At 36.0% G+C, this 26,154-nt stretch overlaps 1 protein-coding gene across 1 annotated transcript in view; it reads left to right on the forward strand.

Moving 5' to 3' along the window:
* LOC107561340 (voltage-dependent T-type calcium channel subunit alpha-1I-like) overlaps positions 1–26,154 on the forward strand; it is a 136,974-nt gene that overhangs the window by 80,388 nt on the left and 30,432 nt on the right. The window contains exons 12-23 of the mRNA XM_016245766.1: positions 1,791–1,908; positions 5,210–5,365; positions 6,182–6,269; positions 9,442–9,602; positions 10,678–11,154; positions 13,500–13,600; positions 18,736–18,859; positions 19,015–19,083; positions 22,348–22,526; positions 22,633–22,759; positions 23,656–23,781; positions 24,075–24,164. Coding sequence (XP_016101252.1) covers positions 1,791–1,908; positions 5,210–5,365; positions 6,182–6,269; positions 9,442–9,602; positions 10,678–11,154; positions 13,500–13,600; positions 18,736–18,859; positions 19,015–19,083; positions 22,348–22,526; positions 22,633–22,759; positions 23,656–23,781; positions 24,075–24,164 — 1,816 coding nt within the window. The remainder of the gene's footprint in view (positions 1–1,790; positions 1,909–5,209; positions 5,366–6,181; positions 6,270–9,441; positions 9,603–10,677; positions 11,155–13,499; positions 13,601–18,735; positions 18,860–19,014; positions 19,084–22,347; positions 22,527–22,632; positions 22,760–23,655; positions 23,782–24,074; positions 24,165–26,154) is intronic.

Here is a 26,154-nt window from a genome sequence, read left to right on the forward strand (position 1 = left end):
ATATGTATATGTTTTTATTTATGGTAATTATGGTTTTAATTCTTTCATTTATTTATGTTATTTATTCTTTGCTATTGCATTCCAATGCTTATATGCAATTGTAACTGAATGAATCTCAGTGTGTGTTTCACATCCGTGTGCTTACTTATAGTCTCTGGCCGTACCTGTCCACACAAACGCACACTTGTTTGTAATAAACGCCGCACACTTTATCACACAAAGCAGTGAAGGTTTATAAAATCCCACACCTGACAGCAGCTGGATCACGCCGGGCTCTGCATGGCTGAGCGTCTCAGCTGCACAGTGAACACCTCAGCTTCAGCTGCGAGTGACAGTCCCATAAGGATCCGAGTGAGATTGATGGAGGGCAGAACAATAAAACTCAGGCCCCTGGTGCCCACTGACTCACCCGCCTTCCCCCTGCAGCGCTGCAATTCCAGCGGAGTGCACTGAGACAGATGAAGGCTGCTGTAGGATTGAGTGTATAAACCAATCCCGCCGATCCGTCTTTCTCACTCACGTTTTGCTTTCAGCATGTCCCCTTCCCCCCTCACCAACCATCTCAATTTATAACCCCTCATCTGAAAACAATGCCCTGATTTATGTCTCTTAAATGGATAGAGTTGTCCCCAGCCTGTGGGTATAGTCAACAGGCTTTCGTAATTGTTTGCAGATGCCTGGGATGACGTATCGATGATGGGAATGGAGAGAATGAATTAGCATTACAGACTGGAAGCTATATTTGTGCATTTTATTAATCGACTTCATCATTGCTCTGCTGCATAGAGAACACAAATGAGGAAAGAAACACATTTGTCTTTCACTGGGTGGTTTGTATGGAGTTTTGTGGGATGTTAATGTTAAAAGTAATGTAGTACAACACTGTTTTACTTTATTTATTTGTTTATTTATTTATTTATTGTATTGTATTATTTTTATTTATTTTGGGTGGAGATCACAATACTTTCCCAGTGATTTTTTTCTCTCCGAAAAGTATAAACATATATAAGGGTAAAACATATGGATCAGTCACAGGACCATCAGTCTTCTGATTTAAACATTTCTATGGATTTTATATAGGCATAATTTCTACAAGCACTATATATTTCATATAGACTTTCTTACTGTCTTAAATTGTGCACAACCAGTTCCAGGACAGAGCAAATCCACCACTGCTCTGATCCAGTCCCCAGATTATGTTATTTTGTCCACTATTCATATTTATTTGTTCTTATCAGAATTGTTTTGCAGTTTTTAAGTAGTAAATCTGGCAGAAGGCTACAAGAAATCATTGCAGTGCTCTGTACTTTGCTGCTAAGCATGACACACACTCTCTAGAACTACAATACCCATTATACTTGCACTAACAGCTCCTACAAACCCTTTGCACCACAAGTTAGCATTGTCCTATTGTAACTCACATATTTTGGTTTAAATGTAACAAATAACACGTTTACGATCTGATTACGTAAAATCTGTAATTAGTAACATGTTACCGCCAACACTGTTTGTATGTTTGTTGTATAACCCCTGTCTCATTAATCTCTTGGTGTGTGTTGCATTCTGCATTCAGTGATCTGTCTCTTCAGCGTGACTGGTCGCATTTCTGACTGCTGTCCAACCAGGACATATGTCTCCTCACACAGCACTGATATAATTTTTATAGGCTCCTCATATCTGACAGATTCATTCATCTCACATCCTGTTGAGGTCGATCAGAAACATACGGTATCAGAATATCTAAACGTGAGAGTAACATTCAGAGCTTGTTTGTCTGTTTGTTTCTGCAGTATTCTGGGAATGCACATATTTGGCTGCAAGTTCAGCCTGAAGACAGAGGCTGGGGACACAGTACCTGACAGGAAAAACTTTGACTCCCTGCTTTGGGCCATTGTCACAGTGTTTCAGGTGTGTAGCGCTCTCAAAACTCATGTCACTTATGAAAGCACTGCTGCAGGTGACAGGAAACACAGGGCAACTGGGAACTGGGTGAAAACACTTTTTAATCACACACACACACACACCTGGTTATTCTCTGTAGAGCTGAAAGGTTTAGACTACTACACGGTAATGTTATATAAAATAGGTCACAGATTTCTTGGTATTTATTTATTATATACTGTATATATATATATATATATATACAGTGGGGAAAAAAAGTATTTAGTCATATGGTTATATACAGTATCGGCAGGCCGAGTGCCGTAGGTAATCACAGCGTGCCAATATATAACCGTATCGCACGGCTACGAGTGTGATATTGCATTTATCCAACAGTTCGACGGCATGAGTGTGTAAATACATAAGAAACAACAACGGAGTGTCTTTAAAAACCCTCTTTTGTGCAGAACTACTTCCTTCTGCCATGGATTCAAATTTCAGTTTGACAGTTTAACAGCTGAGCTCAAGCCTCCGTTATTAATTTGAAAACATCACTTTAGTATTAGTAATGAAGGAACGTTGCTTCAATAAAAGCTTATTGTATCACTGTATTAAAAGCAGTGTATTATGTAGAGTCGAGTATTATGGGAGAGAGATGGACTGAGCGAGTGTGATTACCTGCATCTGATATAGCATTCATTCTTCAGCTCAATCTCATCTTCACAATAAAACATTAGTTTGAATGTCCGCTGAGAAAAACGATATCTTTGTTGTACTGTCCTTTCATCTGTTAAGGGTGATCTCCGATGACAGCGCTGCTCAGCGCATTTGTTGGCTGCATCTTACAAGGTGTTGTTTGAAGTAAAAATAACTTGTTTACATCCCTGTTTCAGTCTCTTTTAATATAAAAGTCTTTACTGCTGACTCGTAAAAACAGTATCAAGTCAACATCAAATGGTGGAATAATGTAACTAATCACCATAATGAACAAACACACACACACACTGTTTCCCAATACTAAATGCTACTATTATTTATGTAAAATATTATTAAGTACAAAAGTACAAAGGCAGCACTCTGATATACAACACTGAAGTTACATCAAATATAACATGATGAGATCTACTCTGGAACAAATAATAGTTTAATGAGACCAAAGACTGCCTGTTAGATTTACCCAAAACAAATTATATCTCATGTTTAACCACTATAGAGACATCAGAGCCAGCAGCAAATTCCATAAGATCTGGCCGCGGTGAGGCTGCTCTCGTTCATGAGTGCTATATATATATATATAATTTATTTATTTAATTATTGGCCAATAAAAAGAGAAACAATAAATATAATATGACATTAAATATAATTATTTATTTATTTTCTTCTTCTGCTTCTTCTTCCTCCACGCTGGATGTCTATGGCAGTCCATAGAACCACTTGCGGGAAAGTTATGAAATTTGGCACACAAATAGAGGACAGTCTTAATATTAACCATAGCAAATTTGGAGTCTCTATCTCAGACTCTCTAGCACCACCAATAGGACAAATTTGCACTCATATTTCTGCTAATAACTTTTGAACCATAAGGTCTAGAAGCAAAATTTATTTTAAAAAGATTCCTGCTGAGTCTATTGCATACCAACATTTAAATTTATATAGGTCAGGACTTTTCACAATTTTGAATTATTTGAGAAATTTACTTTTTCAAATTCATCCTAGGCGATTTTTTCAGATTTTCACCAAATTTGGCTCAGATCCCTTTCAGGCAATGCTGGCAAAAAGTTATCAAAAGATTTCTGATACCTTTCTCGTTAAATGCTTTAACGAATTTGATGAAATGTGTGCATAAATGGACATGAGGCTGTATCTTTGCAACGCTTTAGCAGATTCCGAGCAAACTTGGTACTTTTTATACCAAGCATGACCTGAGGGCACATGAGTATTTTCGGTCAAAAGATATAAAAAAAGTACATTTTCGTTTATAATTTCTGAAAAGTTTAACCAAAAATCATAAGATTGATCTCATTAGATTCGGAGCAGAATAGCAAATCAAACGATACTGAATTTTCCTATGTCAGCAACTTTGAACATGGACAATTTCAAATTTTGTAGTAAAATGCTGTATTTTACAAACGCTTTAACGTATTGTTATGCATCTTATGAATTTTAGATAACCGCTTGGGGGAAATTTATGAAATTTGTAACACAGAATGAGGGCAGTCTCATCATTAACCACAGCAAATTTGGTGTCTCTAACTCAAACTCAAACTTTTGAACCATAAGATCTAAAATCAAAATAATTTGTCCTCTGATTCTCAGACATAGTTGAATGTATACCAAAATTTGAATTTATATGGGTCAAGATGGGCAAAATTTATCAAAAGCTTTTTGATATAAACGATAGAATGATCCCTAATTTTCCTATGTCAAACTTTTTGGGAGTCAGCCATTTTTAGTTTTGTAGTAAAATGCTGTATCAACAAATGTCTTTAACAGGGTTCTCCAACCTTGATCCTGGAGAGCTACCATACTACAGAGTTCAGCTTCAACCCTAATCACATACACCTGAACTAGCTTATCAAGGTGTTCAGGGCTACTTAATTACAGTGTTGAAGCAGCCATATGCTAGGGTTGGGCGATGTCTACCAAATTGGCATCGGACGATGTCTACAGTGAAACATCGTGATGGATGATGACATCGGGGGAAGGGGTTAGAAGGTGTGCCCAAAGCGTGAATCGTATGCAGAAAGGCATGGAAAACAAATTACGCGTTTTACTGAGCCACTAAAGGGACATGGTTAGCCGCTTGCTAACAGTAGACTATTACATTACAGTACATGAAAGTTCACTTACCACATACACAGAGTAAGGAGAGATGACGGATAGGACAATTGCAAATGATTTTTAGATACTGAGCACCACTGACAAATATCTAATCCTGTAAAATGTGTGGTAGGTACTGCCGCTCCGTAGTATAGAGTCGTGTGATCGCGAATCTCGAAAGTGAAAGTGAAAGTAAAATGAGTGCGTGCATTTGAAAGCGGTTTCAATGCCATGCATATTAGTAGCGGCTCCCTGATGCCCACAATTTAGTGTAATTACCCAACGATATAATTGCGAGAGAAAGTATTGAAATATTTTGTTTTTATTCTCCCATTTCGTAGGCTATTTATTCCCTTTAGGGGTTCCGTATTAGCCTACACTTAATTTCCTTTCCGAACACGGAATTGGGATGCGACGGATAGGGGGGCACGATGATCTATCTATCTGTCAGATAATTTGCTCCCATGAAAGTTTAACATAAAGTTATATTTTTTGTGTTTGTGTGCAGATTCTAACTCAAGAGGACTGGAACATGGTTTTGTATAACGGCATGGCCTCTACCTCCCCCCTGGCGGCCCTGTATTTTGTCGCGCTCATGACTTTTGGGAACTACGTTCTGTTCAATCTGCTTGTGGCTATCTTAGTCGAAGGATTTCAGGCTGAGGTAAGATACACACTGCAAGGCATTTAAGAAATTGAGTGTTTTGGTTGATGCACAAAACAATCTCCGACGTAACAGGGCCAATAACTTTCGGGTTTAGCTGCTGAATATTAATATTTCACGCTCACTGAGTTAATATGAATACATTATTGTGAAAAGCAACTGTTGGCTGTGGTTCGTTCCGTAACGGGGTCCAGTGGCGGCTAGTGGGTTTTAAAATAGAGGAGGCACACTAATTGTATTGGTCTGGGATCCCTGCCAATTATTATTATTATTATTTGCTTAACCACTTGAAATGGCTTTTTGGTTGCTTTTAGTCAGAAAATGTAAAGAAAACGACACACATACAGCAAGATAATATAATTTCACTTACCTGGCCTATCACTTGAAGCAAACAGCTATCACTTCTTAAAAGTCTGTCTTAAAAGAGAGCTGCCGGTTGTGCTATTTAATTAAGCCACGTCTGTTGTAGCCTATATCCAGTTAGGTGTGTTTTCCCTTTATTTTTTATTTGTATATATACTGTTTGAATGACAGCTTTGTAAATCTGTTGGCGATCAAATATTGAATGAATTAATTATGCATTTATGTAGCGCTTTATTGTGTATTGTTGTACACCCAAAGAGCTTTACAATCATTTGGGGGGGTCTCTCCTCAACCACCACCAGTGTGCAGCATCCACTTGGTTGATGCGACGGCAGCCACAGAACAATGGCGCCAGTGCGCTCACCGCACACAAGCTACAGGTGGAGAGGAGAGAGAGTCATAGAGCCAATCAAGTGATTGGGGATTATTAGGTGTTTTTTTTGTCTGCGACAGGGTGATGCTAACCGTTCCTGCTCTGATGACGACAGATCCTCTTGTAACTTAGAAGAAACTGAGAAAAAGGACTCACTCCAGCTGTCCGGTACTGAGCTGTGGACTAACTAAGGAAGTGTTATTAAAGCAAAGCTGTTTTTCCATGTGTTTCCGAACCTTATGTACAGTACTGTAGTTCTTTTTTTATTTTGGTTCATTCAAAGTAGAAACTCTGAGTTCGTGTTCCAAGCTCTTTTTCAGATTATCTGAACAAAAAAAAAGGTTAATAACAGTCTTTTACAATGCCAGTACACTGTGATATTGTCAGCCACATGTTAATATATACATACAGTAAGCCTTTCTGTGTTTTGACCTTTTAATTATTTTTTTTGTTCGTGAAGGTTTTGTCATTGATAGTTAGTCAGACTGTAAATTATGTGTTATGGCAACAATTTTAATTAGTTAAAGCTAGTCATTTAGTCATTTTGGTGTCAAGTTTGGGGTTTTGGGGTCATTAACATTTTTTTAAAGAAAATTCTTTTTTTAAGAAATTAATACTTTCAGCAAGGTCTTACGTTGATCAAAAGTGACAGTAAATACATTTATAATGTTGCAGAAGTTTTCTATTACAAATAAATGCTGTTCATTTTCATCAAAGAATCGTCAAAAAAAATACAAATCACAATTTCCTCAAAATTATAAGCAGCACAACTGTTTTCAAAATTGCTAATAATATGAAATGTTACTTAAGCACCAAATCAGCATATTACAATGATTTCTGATTTTTCTAAAATCAGAGTAATGGCTACTGAAAATTCAGCTTTGTCATTGCAGGAATAAATTACATTTTAAAATATATTTCAATAGAAAACATCAATTTCAAATAAAAAAATATTTTATTATTTAAAAAAAGGCCACCTTGCTGAGCAAAGAAAGCAAAAAAAAAACATTTAAAAAATCTTAATGACCCTTAATGATAGTCAGACTAGTCAGTAACCCATATGAATACACCATTGTCATGACAACACTAGTGTTAATTTTGTCAGGAATTTATAATTTAGTCTTATGGTGCATATGACTAAAGTACCTGAGTAGGTACTACATTTGAATTTGAATTTACTTCATGACCGTTAAAAAAAGTATGTTCTATATAGTATGAATATGGGCACTATGAATGAAATTTGGATGTACTACATCTGCCATGTTGTTACTGTCACATGACCTACAAGCGCCAGTTGCGTCATTTCACTGGCATTCATAAATCCTCTCCCATAACCTCATGGAATAGTAAAGTGTCCATCGAATGCACACTTCAAAATCTGGGAAGAAGAAGTAGGTCATCTGGGTACTTTTCACCTGCTGTGTTTTGAATACTATGAATTCGGACATACTACTCGCCTCACATACTGTTTTTCGCCTACTATATAGTAGGGAAGTATGTGATTTTGGACACAGCGTTAGTCTTTTAAATTAGTCTTAGTCTTAATCCTAGGTCAAATTTTTTGTTATTATCATATTTAGTCAACCTTGTCCTGTTTTTGTTTAGTCAAGTTTTAGTCAACTAAATGTCTGAGCATTTTAGTCTAGTTTTAGTCATTGAAAACTTCACTGTCACATTTTTCACATTTTCGTCCTGTTGTATAATGGTTAAACTGATTAAAAAATAATAATATCTTGGTACTTTTCACCTGCTGTGTTTTGAATACTATGAATTCGGACATACTACTCGCCTCACATACTGTTTTTCGCCTACTATATAGTAGGGAAGTATGTGATTTTGGACACAGCGTTAGTCTTTTAAATTAGTCTTAGTCTTAATCCTAGGTCAAATTTTTTGTTATTATCATATTTAGTCAACCTTGTCCTGTTTTTGTTTAGTCAAGTTTTAGTCAACTAAATGTCTGAGCATTTTAGTCTAGTTTTAGTCATTGAAAACTTCACTGTCACATTTTTCACATTTTCGTCCTGTTGTATAATGGTTAAACTGATTAAAAAATAATAATAATTCTCAAAATTATAATTGCAATGATGGTTTTCATTTGAGAAATTTATTTTTACACTTCAGGTATTTCAGGTATGGCACTTTCACCAATAAGCACAAACCAACAAAATGTGAACTCATACACATTGTATATCTGTGTATGAGTTCTAGTGTACTGATTTATTATAGGCTATATTAATTACAAAGACTTAGACATTATAAGCTACTTAATATATAAATGAATATCAAAGACTTAGATATGCACTCTGTCAACATTATGAAAACTGGTAAAAATTCCTAATAGTAATTCCAATAATTCCAAATTGCAATAATGTTTCTCTATTAAAACAACAGCGGTTGAGTAAGTGCATTAATTCAGTAAACAAAATAGTCGAGATCTTATGACAGAACACAGACAGGCTGAATGACACTTTCATTTAAGCTCAACATCTCACATGGAGATCGCTAAACTTCAGCTTACTTGTTTGTCTGCGTTGTCAGTTCATCATTGGCGCTTCTGCAATGAAAAGCGAGCAAATGCATATGGTTGCCATATTGCAAAAATTGAGCAAAACACTGGGCAGAAAATGTATCCTTTTAACAGAGAAGTTCTGATTTGGGGATTTGAACATAGTAGAGGCATGTACAGTAGTCCGCAATAATATTTTTCGACAAAAATAAAAACAGATTTTTGTATAGTTTTCTTTTTTTTATACAATTTAGTCTTGTCTTTTGTCATCAAAGATATTGCATGTTGATATAGTCACAGTTATCGTTTATTGACCTTATTGTCGTCTCGTCATCGTCTCGTTTTAGTAATGGGAAAAAAGCTTGTCAATGAACATTTTTCATCATAGTTTTCATTAATGAAATTAACAATAGACAAAATGCTACCCAAAATGCGATATCCTAAACAGTTTCAAAAATGAGTAACTGAGAGCAATGCATTGAAACGTCTCATTAATATCTGGTCCAAAAAAAATGGCGCTGTGAGATCTGAGGACATGATGCGATGAATAATGCATGTACACACTGATGCTCTCTACAGACAGAACACAAACTTTCGCACTCCCACCAGTGTTGCCTGGCATGAGAGGAGGCTTCAGAAATACCAGAAATCACGCAAGCTTGAAACTTTAATAGGCTTGGTGGAATATACTTCCTAATTCCGCACCATAAACACAAAACAAATTGTTTTTGACTTATTGTGCCTTGTGATAAGGCAGCTAGCATTTCTCATGACTAGAGTCCTTCGGATGTGTTTGTGATCTAATCAGTATTGGCATGTGGTTTTGTGCAGATCCCAAGATTTCCACTTTGACCCCTAATGGGCATCTGGATTTGGCACCTGCACCCAATGCCAGGGGCCTGTACCCATCTGAAAGGCTGAGCTTTGCCCTGAGTTCCCGTAAGAGCAGCATGAGCTCTTTGAGCAGGGCTAGCCTGGAGCAGACGACGCTGGTGAGCTATTGTGCATGCTGCAGTCAACTTGCCATTCATTACAGGGTCTTACTCAATGAGAGGGCTATATCATACCACTCCGGCAATCCAAAACCTCTCAAAAAAGTACAAAGAACACAATAATTATCCATCAGCTCTGCATGTATTAGCATTTTACGAACCATTAATAAGACACTTACTCAGCACTTAGAGAGCCGTCTCTACTCATCTAGCTTGCACTATATTAGCACTATATTAGCATACTCACAGAGGGTCATTGAGCGGGCACTCGAAGAGCTGAGAGCAACTTATAAACTACATAATTATTTTTTACAATGGTTTAAATAATTACCGCCCTTGTGAGGAGGTTGGCTTTTTATGAGAGTTCTAGACAGTGAGGGGGGAATTTGCTAAGAATGAGTTGAAAGCATGGTTTATTTGTGTGCGCGTCAGATGTTTTAGTCAGATTCACTAGGAATTATGTACTGCAAATCGGGTAACACTCAAAACTTTAGTGCATCGTGTGGGATGGTTTTGGGTTTTAGATTGTGGAGGTCGCAGCAGACTAACTCGATCAGAGAAACTATACTGAACAGCATCGTCCCACCACTGCAATCCAAACACCTGGACCTGAACCCGTGTCTTTGAAATACAGTATTCGTTCCACTAAACAGCGTTGTATCACCAGCTTCCTGTGGACAGTAGTAGCACTAAATTTATTATGCCAAGCAAATAACGATGAGTTTTGTAATTAATAGACAAATATATGATCATTTTAATAACATAATGAATTTAAAATAGTTTTTGATATATAATACAATTTAATGTATAAAATAATAATTTCAAAAAGAAAATGCAATGACTATTTTTTTATTATTAATTCATTTATTATATTCAGCAATTTTTGCAAGCTATCTTAGTGCTTTTTGCCACCACTGTAATCCAATCACCTGAACACTGAACCTGACTGAATTTATTATTTAATCTATTTATCTATACTATTTTTACATTTTTCAGAACAGTCTGCACACCTGTTGACAGGTCAACCAGATTCCAGAACTGTTTGATAACAACTTGCATTCTATATGTGTTGTAGTGTCCAGGGCGAGCCTCTATGTACCACAACTGGGGACAGCCTGCACGACCAGGAATATGGAGTCGCAGGTCAAGCTGGAACAGCTTAAGTCGATCTTCTAGATGCCTGGGAATGGGGGGCGGAGGCAGTTTAAGGGTCTGTAGCCCTCACTCTCGTCCTGTTGAGCAGGAGTCCCTGCTGTCTCCTCCGCCCCCTCCTCTGCACCCGCCTCTGCTCTCTAGACACTTCATCCCGCGCAGAGAACGGCGGGCTCTCTCTTTGGAGCTTCCTGAGCTGCTGCAGGTGCCTGGACCGGCCCTGCCTCCTCTGGAGGCACGGCAATGCAAGAAGAGCTTCTCTGGGGGTCTGGGAAGTGTTGGAGAGCACCAGGACTGTAATGGGAAGACACCATCAGTCCAACCACAAATCATCAATGAAGTCTACCCTCAGGTCAATGCACGCAAGGACAGGGAGGATCTGGACGATGAGCTGGACTATGTAAGTGTCCATTAAAAATATTTTAAAGGGATAGTTCACTTATTTTGTAATCATTATATTTCAAACTCATATGACTGACTTTCTTCTATGGAACACAAAAGTAGACATTTAGTCGAATGTCCTGGGTGCTCTTATCCATACAATGAAAGTGATGGGGACAGAGGCTGCAGAGCTGGAAAAAAAAGGCATGCACCGTAAAAGCTGTTCAAATTAGTTCATGTCATATTCCAATTCTTCTGAATCCATACAATAGCTTTGGATGAGTAACAGACCAAAATGTAAGTCTGTATTCACTGATCATCACTTCCACAATAGCTCTCAAATCTAATTTACACATTTAAACTGGCACATCACAACTGCTTATGACAACCATTGACATTTGGTGTGATTGCCATCAAACCAGGCATAATGCATCTACACACCATATTTAAATATGATATTTGAGCCATAGTTCAAAGGAAAACTGAAATGAGACTTATCAGGGACATCGGATGCAAAAATCTCTTTTACATGGTGTTTGCATATAAATTTGTCCTGGTAGTGTGTGGACACAACCACCCTGCAATGATAAAAATCCATTCACTCCTTTTTTTGAATTCCCAAAAAACCTAAACAGTCTCAGTTATCAAGCCGTTTTGATTTTCTGAGCAGTATGACATAGTACTGCTCAGGCCCCGCCCACGGCCGCTGACGGACTGTATTACTCTGTCCGTCATTTCCTGTCCGCTCTAGCAGCTGTAGCTCGTAAGCAATGTTGGATGTAAAAGTGAAAATAACACCTGTTTCACACAGCAAGCCTGAGCTTCACGTCAGCGTAACTACAGCGTCACTGCAGCTGAAGACTCATGACAGTATTCACCCTGGAAGCATTTGTACAGCGTCACAGCAGGGGCTCCAAAGCTACATATTTTTTTTACAAAGGCAACTATAAATGTGTTTTTAGAATCTGGTCAGTTATAAACTTGAAAGTTTTAAAGTCTTGAAAGTTTGTTAAAATGGGGATTCGCATGTAAATGGTAAAAAAAAAAAAAAACAGCTCTGATCATATCATTTCAGTCATACTTCGATATAAAACGTTCTGTTTATAATGTTTTATATATATATATATATACAGTGGGTACGGAAAGTATTCAGACCCCCTTAAATTTTTCATAATTATTAACGAGTTCAAATGGGTAAATTCTTCATTTTCTTTTCTGACATATTCCAGTTCTTGTTAAAACACACTAGACATACTTTTTCTGTGCATTTTTAGCACTTTTTGTGTGAAATCATATTTATTTTGTCCATTAAAAGTGGGCCATCACTTTAATTGAGCATGAGCGGCACAGCAAAAATAGACTAATTCTTTATAAATTTCTAACTGATCAACTTCTAAAAACAAATATATAACATTAGTTGTCTTTGTAAAGAAATGTGTAGCTTTGGAGCCGCTGCTGTGACACTGTACAAATACACAAAAAAACGGAAGAGAAGGGTGGAGTGAGCAGTAGCTCATTATCATTTAAAGAGACATGCACCGAAACGGGTCACTGTGAACAGAGCTGTTTTTGATAAGGTAAAAAGGGTGTTCTTTTACATGACCATTGAGGAATTTCAACCAAAGTATGTTACAGACGTTCATGAAGACCCTAAAGAATCTTACCAACTTGTGGAAAATGGGCATTCGATGTCCCCTTTAAATGCTGTGGCAGAGGAAACAATTCAGCCAGGATGCAATAAATCTGTTTTACTGTATTTTTGACCAAATAAATTAAGCCTTGGTGAGCATAAGAGACTTCTTTCAAAAACATACAAAAAGTGTTACCTGACCCCAAACTTTTAAACAGTAATGTATGGCTTCAGAAGACTTCTGCCATTTATGGAGCTCTAGGCATTGGTGTTCCATGGAAGAAAGGGATTCAAATGTTGGAACCAAATTTGTTTTGATAAAATAGATAATTGTCTTTTAAATGGTAATTTTTGTGGATTATCTTAAACTAGATTGGCCCCTGAAAATCAGCGTCTGCACACATTGTAAATGTTTTTGAAGCAGAGCCAATTGCATATATAATCAACTACACAATGAAAATTGCCCAATTATTATCTGTTGAGGAGGAACGCTAACAGATGGCAGTAGGATTTCAGTTTTTAATTTACAGCCAGATACTTTGTTTTGTAAGCAATTAAGAGTAGCATGGCAGCTCCAAGAGGACCTGAAACACTGGAAAGCTCTGTTTCATAACTGCTTCAACTATCAAACGCATTTCCAAGAAAGTTCTCCCACCCTGGATACTGCAGAATTAATCTTAGTCCTCATTTTTGCCAACAGATATTCAACTAAATACATATTTTTCTGTCGGCAGAGTCTATGTTTCCGGATGCAGAAGATGATAGAGGTGTACAGACCAGACTGGTGTGAGACCAGGGAAGACTGGTCCGTCTTCCTCTTCTCTCCCCAAAACAAGTTAGTCCTTTCACTGTCTCCTCTATGTCAGTACATAACGGTCATGAACATACTTTATAAGACCAAACAGAAGCTGTTTCATCTTTTGACCTTGTTTGCACACAATATACAGTTGTGGTCAAAATTTTACATACACTTTGCAGAATCTTTGCAGAATAATTTTACCAAAATAAGAGGGACCATACAAAATGCATGTTATTTTATTTGTTTAGTACTGACGTTTACATGTAGTCCACAGGAGAAATGTAATAATTAAATATATAAAAATGACTCTGTTCAAAAGTTTACATACGCTTGATTCTTAAGGGGAGACACTGCAGGCAAAAACACTGTTTTTTCATGCAAGTTTGAGATTTTGGTCAAGTTTGAGATTTTGGTCTTTTTGGTTTTTCATAAAGTGTTTTTTCAGACTAGTGGAAATAAAACATCCCAAAGACACTGCTAAGTGTTTCTTTTACAGCACTTCATCTATTTGTATCAATAGATTTAAATTACAATACATATTTTTAAAGGCCGTTTTCTCAAAAGGAGTTTTTTCTCCTACACTGAGCCATAAATCTCCACTTCAGTAGCACTTACATACACCAAACTTTACATTTGTATTCCTGTCTATATCCTGAAGGTTTTTACAGAGGGATTTGTTCATATATAATTTTCTTGATTATATACAACATTTTATTCCCCCCCAAAATTTGAAAATATAGTGTTTTCTGTCCATTCTAAGTGACAAAAATGACATACCCAAAATTCCCTCTATAAAAACTTTTGACTCTAATATATCAAAAATTAACCACAAATTTTTAAACTGACATCATCCAGTGTTTAGATTTTTGTACTGGAAATGTATGCAAATTAGCGCATATTTAACTAAATAATGACTAATTTGCATATTTAAACCTAACATTTTAGAAAACTTGTAATACAAAAAATGTTTGCAATTATCAATGTAATCAATCAACTGAGTAAGTCCATAACTATTAGTTATTTTGTTTTACCTTATTCACCTGCAATGTCTTGCCTTAAAGGGGTCCTATTATGCTTTTTTTACTTTTTGAATTTTAGTCAGTGTGTAGTGTGTATGTTTGGGCATAAAAAAGATCTACAAAGTTACAAATCTCAAAGTCCACTCCAAATGGAGATATTTCGTTTTTTAAAAATCCCTTTTCAAGAACTACAACGAACGGCTCGTTTTGACTACAGCTTTGTTTTCCGGGTTTTGTGATATCACAAAGCGGTCCATTAGAATATCATTAAAATAATTCCCGCCTACGGACATTTGAATGGTTGGGGGTTGGGGGGGGCGAGGTCGTGGTGCATCAGACAAGAAGACGAAGAAGAAGAAGTGCTGCTGCAGAGTTTGTGCATCAGCGAAAACGAAGAAGAAGAAGAGCTGCTGTAGCGTCAAGTTTTTCCGTGTCCATGTCCGTCCATATCCATGCATGCAAAGGTTCTGCACGATCCTCTTGTTCAATATTCTCGGGATCTGAATCTGGTTTAAATTGATACATTTAATTGATACATACATTAAATTGATGCAAACGGAACATGCTGCTTTGGCAAGGGGGGCAGTACTGAAACACTGTCTTAAAATGTTCGCCAAACACAACGCACTGGGACAGCTAACCAATCACAACACATTTAGTTTTTCGGAAGGTGGGCCTTCATCAAACCCAGAACTAATCGAGCTGTTTGTGCCAGGCTGGGGAGAAAGGTATTTTAATAATGTAAATTATGTGAAAAATAATGCGTTTTTTGAACCACTAAGCATGAGAGCATGTTCTAGTACACCCCCAAAACAAAATCAAGACTTTGTAAAAGAGCATAATAGGACCCCTTTAATACTGTTGTTACCTGGATGATCCACAGTTGTTTTATTGTGACAGTTGTTCATGAATCCCTTGTTTGTCCTGACCAGTTAAACTGTCTGCTGTTCTTCAGAAAAAATAATTTTCCAGTATTTTTTGCGTATTTGAACCCTTTCCAACAGTGACTGTATGATTTTGAGATCCATTTTTTCACACTGAGGACAACTGAGGGACTCATACGCAACTACTACAAAAAGCTCAAATGCTCCAGAAGAAAACACATGCATTAAGAGCCTGGAGATAAAAACTTTTTGAATTTGAAGATCAGTGAAAATTGTGTATGAGTCCCTCAGTTGTCCTCAGTGAAATATCTTATTCAGATCAGTATTAAATAAAAAATAGCATGCATTTTATATGATCCCTCTTATTTTGGTAAAATAATTAACATTTTGCAGATACTGCAAAGCGTATTTGTCAAATTTTGACCACAAGTGTATATATTTTTAAATGTTATATGCTAACTGTGAGTTCTCAGTTCATTTTCAATGAGAAAAAAGCAGATGAACAGCAGACGCATAGTTTTGTTTTCTTAGCTGTCATGTGTGATTGACCTATCAGGTGATTATGTCCACAGCCAATCAAATCAAAGAGCAAAACTATGATACACACTAATAATAAATAAATGCTGCAAATAAATTTTGTGAATGCTGTTTTATTTTGTTTGCTTTGATAGTTGTATTAGCTATCACTTACATGAAACAGAGAGTACAAGATTTACAGCATTAATCACCTATATAAGGTTTTTCCAAAATGGGCTTTGTGTGTTGATGAAAAGGCTTATAAATAATGAAATTATAAAAATTAATAAACTTTAAAATAAATAAACACTTATTTAAAAAACAAAATAAAACACTAAAAATGTTTGAAAAAAAATATTTGTAAAATATATTTGTTTAAGGGTTATTAATGCAAACTATAGCTAAATAAAAACTATAGTAGTATCTCAATTATACAAAATTAACACTTTTTAGCTGCATGTAATGTGACCGTTAACTGACTTCATAGAACTGTGAACATGCTAATTTGTTGTTAAATTATTGAAATAACTTAAAATCTCAGTGGGTACTTCAAGTAAAGACATATTTTAGGTCATAGGGATTTGGCTGACAAAACGTTTGGGAATACCTGGTCTAAAGTAATGCTTTTGCACTTGTGCTGCTGTGTCCCACATGGCCTCATCATAAGCAAAACCTGCTGGCAATCATGCACCTTCTTGTCTCTTTAAAATAAAAAATGACTGAAGGGTTTTGTCAGGTAAGAGTCTAATCTTTTCAGTCTAAGCAAAATTCGAGAGTGCAGCTGGAAGTTGTTTTTCATGGACCTCATTATAGCACAAAACAAATTAGTAGTTGATCTACGCCCAAGAACAGGTTGAAATTAAGCAGATAAAGGCAAGCTTGTGTCACAGGTTGTTTCCTATAGTGCCACTGATTTGATCTCTGAATAAAACAAAGGGAAAGATGCCTGCACACCTCTTTTTCTCTCCTGACGGTAACTCGGCCAGCAGTTATTCTGCTATCCCTGCCTGGTCAATAGCACTGATGGGCTGCCAGCTCTTTAGAGGGTGGCTTGATTAGGATATCGATCCGTGTCAGTGAGATAGGAGCCGATTATTCCCACCCTCTGCCTGTCAGTCTGTTTTTTCCAAACTGTCTAGTCTTTGAGTATCCAGCTAAAGTTTGGGTTGCAGTGGAAAAATTTAGATATTTGGCTGTTCCAAAAACTAGTGAGCTGCCAGAATGCATTGTGACAATCTCCATGAAAAAAATGAATCCAAGATGGCAGATGAAGTGAGAGTCATATACTACTGTTCAAAGTTTAGGGGTAGTAAGATATTATTTATTTATTTTATTTATTTGTATTGATTGATTGTTTGATTGACTGGTTGATTGAAAGAAGTCAATACTTTATTTCAGCAAGGCATTAATTTGATAAAATTAGTCATTAATTCTTTTACAAAAGCTTGCCAGGCATTTCAAATAAAGTCTGTTTTTCAAACTTTCTGCTCATCAAAAAATGTTATATCGCAGATTCCACAATTTATTACCATTTTCAACTGTGATAATAAGAAATGTTTCTTGAGCAGCAGTTCAGCATATTAGAATGATTTAAAGGATCATGTGAAACTGAAGACTAGAGTAATGATGCTGAAAATTTAGCTTTGCCATCACAGAAAGAAAAATATAATAAAAAAATAATAAATAGAAAACAGTTCATTTAAATTATAATAATATTTTGGAATATTGATTTTTTTTTCTCTTTATTTTCATCAAATAAATGCAGCCTTGGTGAGAATAAGATGCTTCTTTTAAAAATACAAAAACTGTTACTGCCCCCAGACTTTTGAAGGTAAATTATAATATTGTTTTACCCAATATTTTGGCTGAGGCTATTTACACTAACTCCGCCCTCCAACGTCTGATTGGAATAGTCAACACTGAAAAAAGACACTCGTCTAACATCAGTTTTAGTGGCATAAATGTAAAGGCGTCTGCTTTTTAATGCGATCGACCCGAGTCCGAACCCGCCTTTTGTCTAACTTTTTTTCTCCCTTTTCAAATCTCATATCGCACCGGAAAGGCATTTATTTTCAATAAAAATGAAGGAAATAATCAAAAAGTTGAAAATAAAGTACCGGGTACGGTTAGGGTAGGTGTAGGGAGGGTTTTATTGTCCCAATGTGGCATCTATTTTTTTATTTGAATTAGAATTATAATTTACACTCAATACATTATTATTGCGTACTGTTTTATAATGTACAACAATACTGAGGTGCAGATAATTGCTACTATTTGCAATGAGTATAAATAGCTGAAAATCTTGCTGTTTTAACATAGTATAAATAGAATCTATATATGTTTGCACTTAGTGTAAATAGCATATCGTTAAAAAATACTGCTATTTTCACTTAGTGTAAATAGAATCAATTGCTATTTGCACTTAGTGTAAATAGCATCTATCACCGCTGCCATATTTTTTTGTGTTTGTTTATATTTGTGCTTATTAGAATATTGTGTTGTTAGCTTAGCAACATATAACATCAAAAACCAATTGCAAGTCTAGTCTCACTTGCAGATCACACCCATGGTGCCTATGTAGAACATTCTAAATCGCTCACTTGTGAGATTCTATAATGGTTTGGATGCTGTCTGTGTAGGCCACAAGGCAGCTCACTTGATTTTGGAACAAAGCTATTTACTACTTTCCTAGTCTTTATCTTTTAGTTTGTCTCTATATATCTCTATTCCTGACCTCCTCCTCCCTCTTCAGGTTCAGGATGTTGTGCCAGTCCATTATAGCCCATAAGTTGTTTGACTATGTGGTGCTGGCCTTCATCTTCTCAAACTGCATCACTGTGGCTCTGGAGAGACCCAAGATCCTTCAGGGTAGCCTGGTAAGACTTGAGGCCAATGGATCTTTGATTCAGTTGTTTAATCTGCTATTAGTTATTGATGATTTCCATTTTGTCCACAAGTAGATATTCTGACAGCTTTTTTCTTTCTACTCTTTTCATAATTCTCTTTTTCCCTCATCCTTCTTTTTCTGCAGGAGAGGCTTTTCCTCACCGTGTCCAATTACATTTTCACAGCCATATTTGTGGGGGAGATGACACTCAAGGTAAATATTTACATTCACAGCATGATATTGTGCTGATTTCAGGACTCCCATGTATAGATTTTTTTTTCTTCCTGAATGCGCTGCCATACCTCTGATCTGTGTTGGTCAATCGAGAAAATTATTAAAATGGTAATTGTTTTCACCGCAGTTGCAGATACTGTGACTTTACCTTTTTATGCATGTTTTAATGGTTTGAGTACAATATAATCCATTTAGTTTACAGTGGGGTCCAAAAAACCACCAGTGAAAATTTTTATATTTTGCCTCTTTCTATTTTAATGCAATTTTTACATTACAAATAGGGGTGTCCGATATCACGATTTTCGATTTTGGACAATTAAAATGTCTCCACAATCTGCTTTTGAAGAAATATTGTAGTATCGTGCTACAGCACACATTCTATCACTTGCAGCTCTGGCGCCTCCGTCTCAATATAGTGCGCTAATACTGTAAAAACCACACATGGTTCACATATAAACACATTTGTTTATGTCTAAAGAGTAAGTAAAAAGTGAGAGAAAATAGATGCGTGCTAGTATTAAAGTGACAGCAGACTAATTGTACTAAACATGCTCCCGCTTGTCATTAAAGGGATAGTTCACCCAAAAATTTAAATCCTGTCATTATTTACTCACTCGCATGTTGTCCTAAACCTGTAGTTTTTTTTTTGTTTTGTTTTTTATGTGCTGAACACAAAGGAAGACATTTTGAAGAATGTGGGAAACCAAGCAGTTGCTGGTCCCCATTGACTTTGATAGTAGAAAAAAAATACGATGGAAATCACTGGAGCCTAGCAACTATTTATTTTTATTTTTATAAAATAAAAATAAAAACGTTTTTTTATTATTTTATATTTTGTTACCTTGTAAGGCTTTATTTTTAAAATAAGGAAATTAGTTGGGCTGTACTGCTCAGACAACTTGCAAAATAATCAATCCAACATGACAAAGAATCGTGATAAAATCATGAATCAAGATTTTCCTGAAAAACAAAAATTTTGATATATTTTGCCATATCACCCATCCCTAATTACAAATTGTATTATCAGCATAAAAATTTACATTTTATGTCTTAGTATTTGGTTCTTTCCTCTTTTGCTTTAACTATAGGTACACTTTTTTAACCTAACGATCATGTTCTCCAGCCTAATTTGAGATGTTCCAAAATACTTCTTGTTCTTCAATGGAAACTACAACAACTTACTGTCTGTCAGTCACATGATCATTGTCAATTTTGCTTATTTGATCAGTGACCTAGAAACAGTGCAAAATGGTACAGTTTTTTTTATCCCAAAACTTTCAATTCTGTGTATGAAAGGATATTACATAATACATCATTATATTATACTTTGATAGATACTGAACAAAATTACACGCACACCAATTTGCACCGATTAAAGACATTGTTAAAGACTCTGGTTGTTTGAATGGGCAATTAGCTGAATATTTTCCAATAGATGAAACAGAGTGTGCGTGTGTGTGTGTGTGTGTATCTCTAATCCATCTTCCTTTCGCTCTTTCTCACTCATTTTCACACACACATTCTCCTCTGGACCTCTTGAGAGTGGGGTATTATGTTTGCTGGCTCTCTCATGGCAAGCAATTAAGCAATGGTATTAATTAGAGCCAGTTTCCCCTTTCAGACGAAGTGAATCTCATAGACTAGCCCATCTATTCAGCTGCAAACGCTTGGCACTTGTAGGTCATCAGTTATGTAACTTAATCAATTATTGGGAAATGGAACAAACAAGAGATACCCTGTCAAAAGCAACAATACATGACATAGCAAGACCATACCAGACTGTTGTAAGCGAATTTGTATGAATATATTGTCTTTTATTTATTTTCTTTTATATTTTATTATTTTCCATCCATCCATCCATTTTCCAAACTTCTTGTCCTATGTAGAGTTGCAAGTATTTTTTATTTATTTTTATTTTTATTTTTCATACACCCATTTTCCAAACTGCTTGTTCTGTGTAGGGTCATGGATATTATCATTTTTATTTATTATTTTTAATTTTATAATAATATATATATTTTTAATTTTGTCTCATAATAATTTTACCCAAATATAATTGTATTTAGATGTCTTAGATGGCATTTCATACATTTGTCATCGTTTGAAATGTCATGCCAACCACCAACACACAGTTAATATACGATGATGCAGAGCGTATATTTTACTGTAGACATTTTTAAAAGCGTTGGTGCAGTGGGAGACACAAGTCAAACAATGATTCCAGCGTTCTCTCGAGGACCAGAAAGTCAACAATTACAGTTCATCCTTGGGGAGGCAGATTCTGCAAGCTACAGAAAAAAATATACCTACTGGTATAACATAGCCTGAGGGGCAGCGGCTGATTTTACTGTCCCCAACCCACCTACATACGACTAATAGGAGTTCTGCAAGGAGATCTGCTCTCACTCAAAAACCACCTCCTTAAATTGCTAGTGTGAGTGTCACATTACTGTACTAGCCTGGTATACATCACTGATTTATTATTGGTTTTCTTTGGCAGTATTGTAAAGAAACTGTCAGACTAATACAGCTCAAATTGATCCCAAGAAAGAGCAGATATGTGTCGCAGTATGGCATCTCATTTCTTAAAAGTGCATAATTCTCTCTGTCTATCGCTGTTTTCTTGCTCTCTTTGCTCTTCTCACTTTAGACCTTAGCCAATGCTGACGTCAGACCGTGTGTGTGCGCGTACTGTGTTTCTTTCCTGTCACTCGTCTTGTTAGTGTCACGAGAACCTGCCTGGAAGGCCTAAGGCTCAGGTCACCTTGGCGCTTCAATGGATTTTGTATTTTTGTCACTTTTTCTGCATTTTAGTTTAATATTTTGTTGCTGTTTTTCCAATGTTTTTAAAATCTCCCAAGTCATATCTCACAGCCATCAGCAGCTCCCTTAAGTACATCTGCATCTCACCGCTGATAAAATGGTGGATTTTAGATGTAAATTGTGCAGAGCTCAGTTGAGTTGTAAAATCAGCTCTATAGGAAGCACTATTTTAGGGCTTCACTTAGAACTCTTGGCTTGGCTTGCTTGGAGATCACAAACTCATTTCATTTCAGTAAATGTTTACACTAGTAGAAATCAGAATGAAATTCAGCATCAGATTAAAGCACCAGAACACCAGTGTTACATAAAACCGAACAAAGTCCATACAGTATTACACCAGAACAACAAAGATCTACATTACACAACTACTTGAACTTTTTATGCTGTCCATTTGAGACATTGTTTCTTTGTTTATTGTAGGTGGTGTCTATGGGTTTGTATATTGGAGAGCAGGCGTACTTGCGCAGCAGTTGGAACGTTTTGGATGGTTTCCTGGTGTTTGTGTCTTTGATTGACATTGTTGTGTCAATGGCGGGCGGGGCTAAGATACTGGGTGTGCTCAGGGTTCTTAGGCTTCTGCGCACACTGCGCCCCCTCAGGTACAGCCAAAAAAAATTGCAAGCATTCGTGTGGCATTGCCCAACATATGCTCGGTTTATAACTTTGTAGATGCTAAATGGTAAATGTTTTTTTCCCTTCTGACAGGGTTATCAGTCGAGCTCCTGGCCTCAAACTGGTTGTGGAGACTTTGATCACCTCTCTAAAGCCTATAGGAAACATTGTTCTCATCTGCTGTGCCTTTTTCATCATCTTTGGCATCCTGGGAGTCCAGGTAAAACATTTTGTCCATTCAAACTGAGAAGACATGTGCTACCTCTGATGTTTCAGAAGAGGATTTTGAATGCAGCTTTTTAAAAGAAATCTTTGAAAATTGAGTTATTATGATTATTGGCAAAATGTACAAATACTAAAACCATGTGGCACTGAAGACGGGACTAATGACTGCTCAATGTGATGGCAAAGCTGAATCACATTGAAAAATCAAAAATACAGACAGAACAGTAATGTGAAATATTATTTCAATAAAAAAAAAATGTTTTCGATTTTATTATATTTTAAAATGTTATTTATTCCAAAATATAATAAAATCGAAAACGTTTTTTTTTTAATTGAAATAATATTTCACATTACTGTTCTGACTGTATTTTTGATTTTTGATCCAATAATTGCATCCTTGGTAATACAAATAAAAAATATTTGAATGGTAGTGTTTATATCTTAGTGTTTCTATTTTTTTTCTGAACAAAAGCTTTCTTTTGCCTTACCTTACCTTAGGTGTTTTGAAAGATGTTTTTTCTGCCACTGGTGCCCCCTAAAAAAATAAAAATAAAAAAAATAGATCAGTGATGCCCCTGATGCCTTTTGTCTCTTTTTTTTCTCTCCAGATTTTCTGCTTAATCTCACTATCATACCCGTTCTCTCTTTATCACCACTGCTTTCACATTTAGTTTCTTTTCATTTTGTGTTCATTATTAGTTCTTATTCCATTTTAGTGCCACAACTTGTTCTTTTTTTCATAGAGAACGTTTTCTTATTCTGTCCTGATCTTCTTTCATAACACTCTTTTTCTTTCAAATATCCTCTGCTCTGACAGTTTTATTAAAGAGATGCTTGAGTAGTGTGGCGTTGAGTGACATGAAGTGTGTGCTATTTCTTTTGCCTCAACAGCTTTTCAAAGGCAAGTTCTACTACTGCTTGGGCCTGGATGTCAAAAACATCACCAACAAGTCTGACTGCCTCTTGGCCAATTATAAGTGGGTCCATCACAAGTACAACTTTGACAACTTGGGGCAGGTTAGTTTGTTCTCTGACTGGGCTTATCAAATTGCATGACAGATTCACAAAATTCCTAATATTGAGCAACTCAATTTGTTGCTTTGTTTAATGTACCTTTATCTGTGTGCATCTACAACAGAATTACCTCTCATGGTTCATTACATCACACATGGTTGTCTATCTGTCCCTGCACCTTTTTTCTCTGTACAACCCCCATCTGTCTTTGTTTGTCCCGCTTCTCTTTCCACCCATCTCCATACTTCTGCGTGTTTTTGTATGTGCTCGTATGAATGTGTGTTTATGTTTTACAGGCCCTGATGTCCCTGTTTGTGCTGGCATCGAAGGACGGCTGGGTCAACATTATGTATCATGGTCTGGACGCAGTGGCAGTGGACCAGCAGGTAATGCTCTTCATGTAACATGCTTGCTGCCATAGGCGTATTAACCATATGGGCAATTGGGCAAATAAATGTTCTGCGGTAAAACAAGCGATGTATTCTCAAACGTCTATCTAGCTGTGGCCTATACATAGGCTACCCTTTCATCAGAACATACTAAGTTCTCTTAAAGTTTTATAAAAGGCATATTTTTTCTTTTTTTCTCATGCATGAAACAGAGGATTCTCGATCTATCGCCAGATTCACATATAGGCTATCCTACTGCGTGAACCCGTGCGCTTTCGTTTCGACGGCCATATATTACTCAAACAGATTCTAGCAGCATGCTGTCGCGCAACTCCCGTCTCTTCAACTGAAATGCCTCGCTCATGGATGTGTGAATCCACTACGGAGCGTCAGCCTTGCACTTTCACGTTGTACTTTGCAGCCATTGGCAATCAAGAAAAGGGCAAAGTGTAAACAAGTGCGTTTGTAAGTTTTATTTTCAGTTCAAATCCTCACAAAACTATACAGTATGTAGCTATATACAGTGCTTAACAAATTTATTAGACCGCCCGTCAAAAACTTGTTTAAAACTAAAAATCCTTGGGCAAATAACAAACTAAAACAACTAAATAGTCTTTATTCACACATAATAACCAAAAACTAATAAACCAAAAAATATAAATAAGCTATTTTATTTTTATTTTGTATGGCCTCCTTTGGCCTTGATAAAAGCTTGCATTCTTGCTGGCATAATTTTTATGCACTTTTCCACAGTCTCCGTTGTTACTGACTTCCAAATAGTTTCTAGTTGTTCCCAAAGACTTTCTTTTAAATTAAACTTTTGTGCAATCTATCTTAGAATCATGCAATCCCAACAATAATTATATTTTAGCATTAGAAACACTACTGTGACTAAAGATCTTACACATACTGGTGGATTAACCATTACAGAAAAATAACAATGGTAATTTTGGTAATCACCAATACTTAGTTTAGGGTAGCTGTGGCACAAACCTATTGGGTGGTGGCCTAATAAATTTGTTAAGCACTGTATATGTAATTGCAAACAAGGCCATGCACTCATTGTTGCATTTCTGAAAACACCCTTTTTACACAAGGGAGTAAAACATTAGAAAATGTTTTTGTAAATTAAATATAAATGAATGAAAAATGAGCTGAGGACAACAATGACTCTAAAAAGATTATCCACTCTTTCTTTTTTTCCATAGAGTCTGAAGTGATTAACAGATTGGATTATTATTATACCTGTAACAGTTGGCTTCACTAGTTATAAAAAGTTTCAATTTGCTGCATACAGTTCAGATTTATATCACATCTTAGAATAGATTACACCTGTAAGAGGTGGGTTCACAAGTTATAAATAATTTATATCATAATATATTATATAAATTATATAATAATATAATAATTATATAATAATTTCAGAGTTCACTGTAAAAAGTGGTAACCTGAATTTGTAAGGCTTTTTGTAGCCTTAAAATAAAATTTTGCAAAAAAAAATGTTTTATCTAAATGACCACATGAAGCACATTTCATTCATTCATTTTTTTCTCTCTCTTTATATATATAAATACATTTACATTTACATTTAGTCATTTTGCAGACGCTTTTATCCAAAGCGACTTACAATTGGGGGATACATAAAGCGATTTTTCTTAAAGAGGCAAACAGATACAGGAAGTGCTTGTAATACCAAGTTTTTAGACAGTGTTCAAATAAGTACAAGCTAGAAAGAGAAGGAATAAATAAAGAGATAGGATTTTTTTTATGATGAAGTCAAGTAGCTTCGAAAGAGATGAGTTTTCAGCTGTCGCTTGAAAATTGTGAGGGATTCAGCATTCTGGATAGGGGTGGGATATATATATATATATCATGCATGAAACGATGAATGAACAAAATGGTTATGTTATATATATATATATATATATATATATATATATATATACAGTGGGGAAAAAAAGTATTTAGTCAGCCACCAATTGTGCAA

This window comes from Sinocyclocheilus grahami, unplaced genomic scaffold, assembly GCF_001515645.1.
Source record: "Sinocyclocheilus grahami isolate Dianchi unplaced genomic scaffold, SAMN03320097.WGS_v1.1 scaffold768.1, whole genome shotgun sequence".
Lineage (NCBI taxonomy): Eukaryota > Metazoa > Chordata > Actinopteri > Cypriniformes > Cyprinidae > Sinocyclocheilus > Sinocyclocheilus grahami.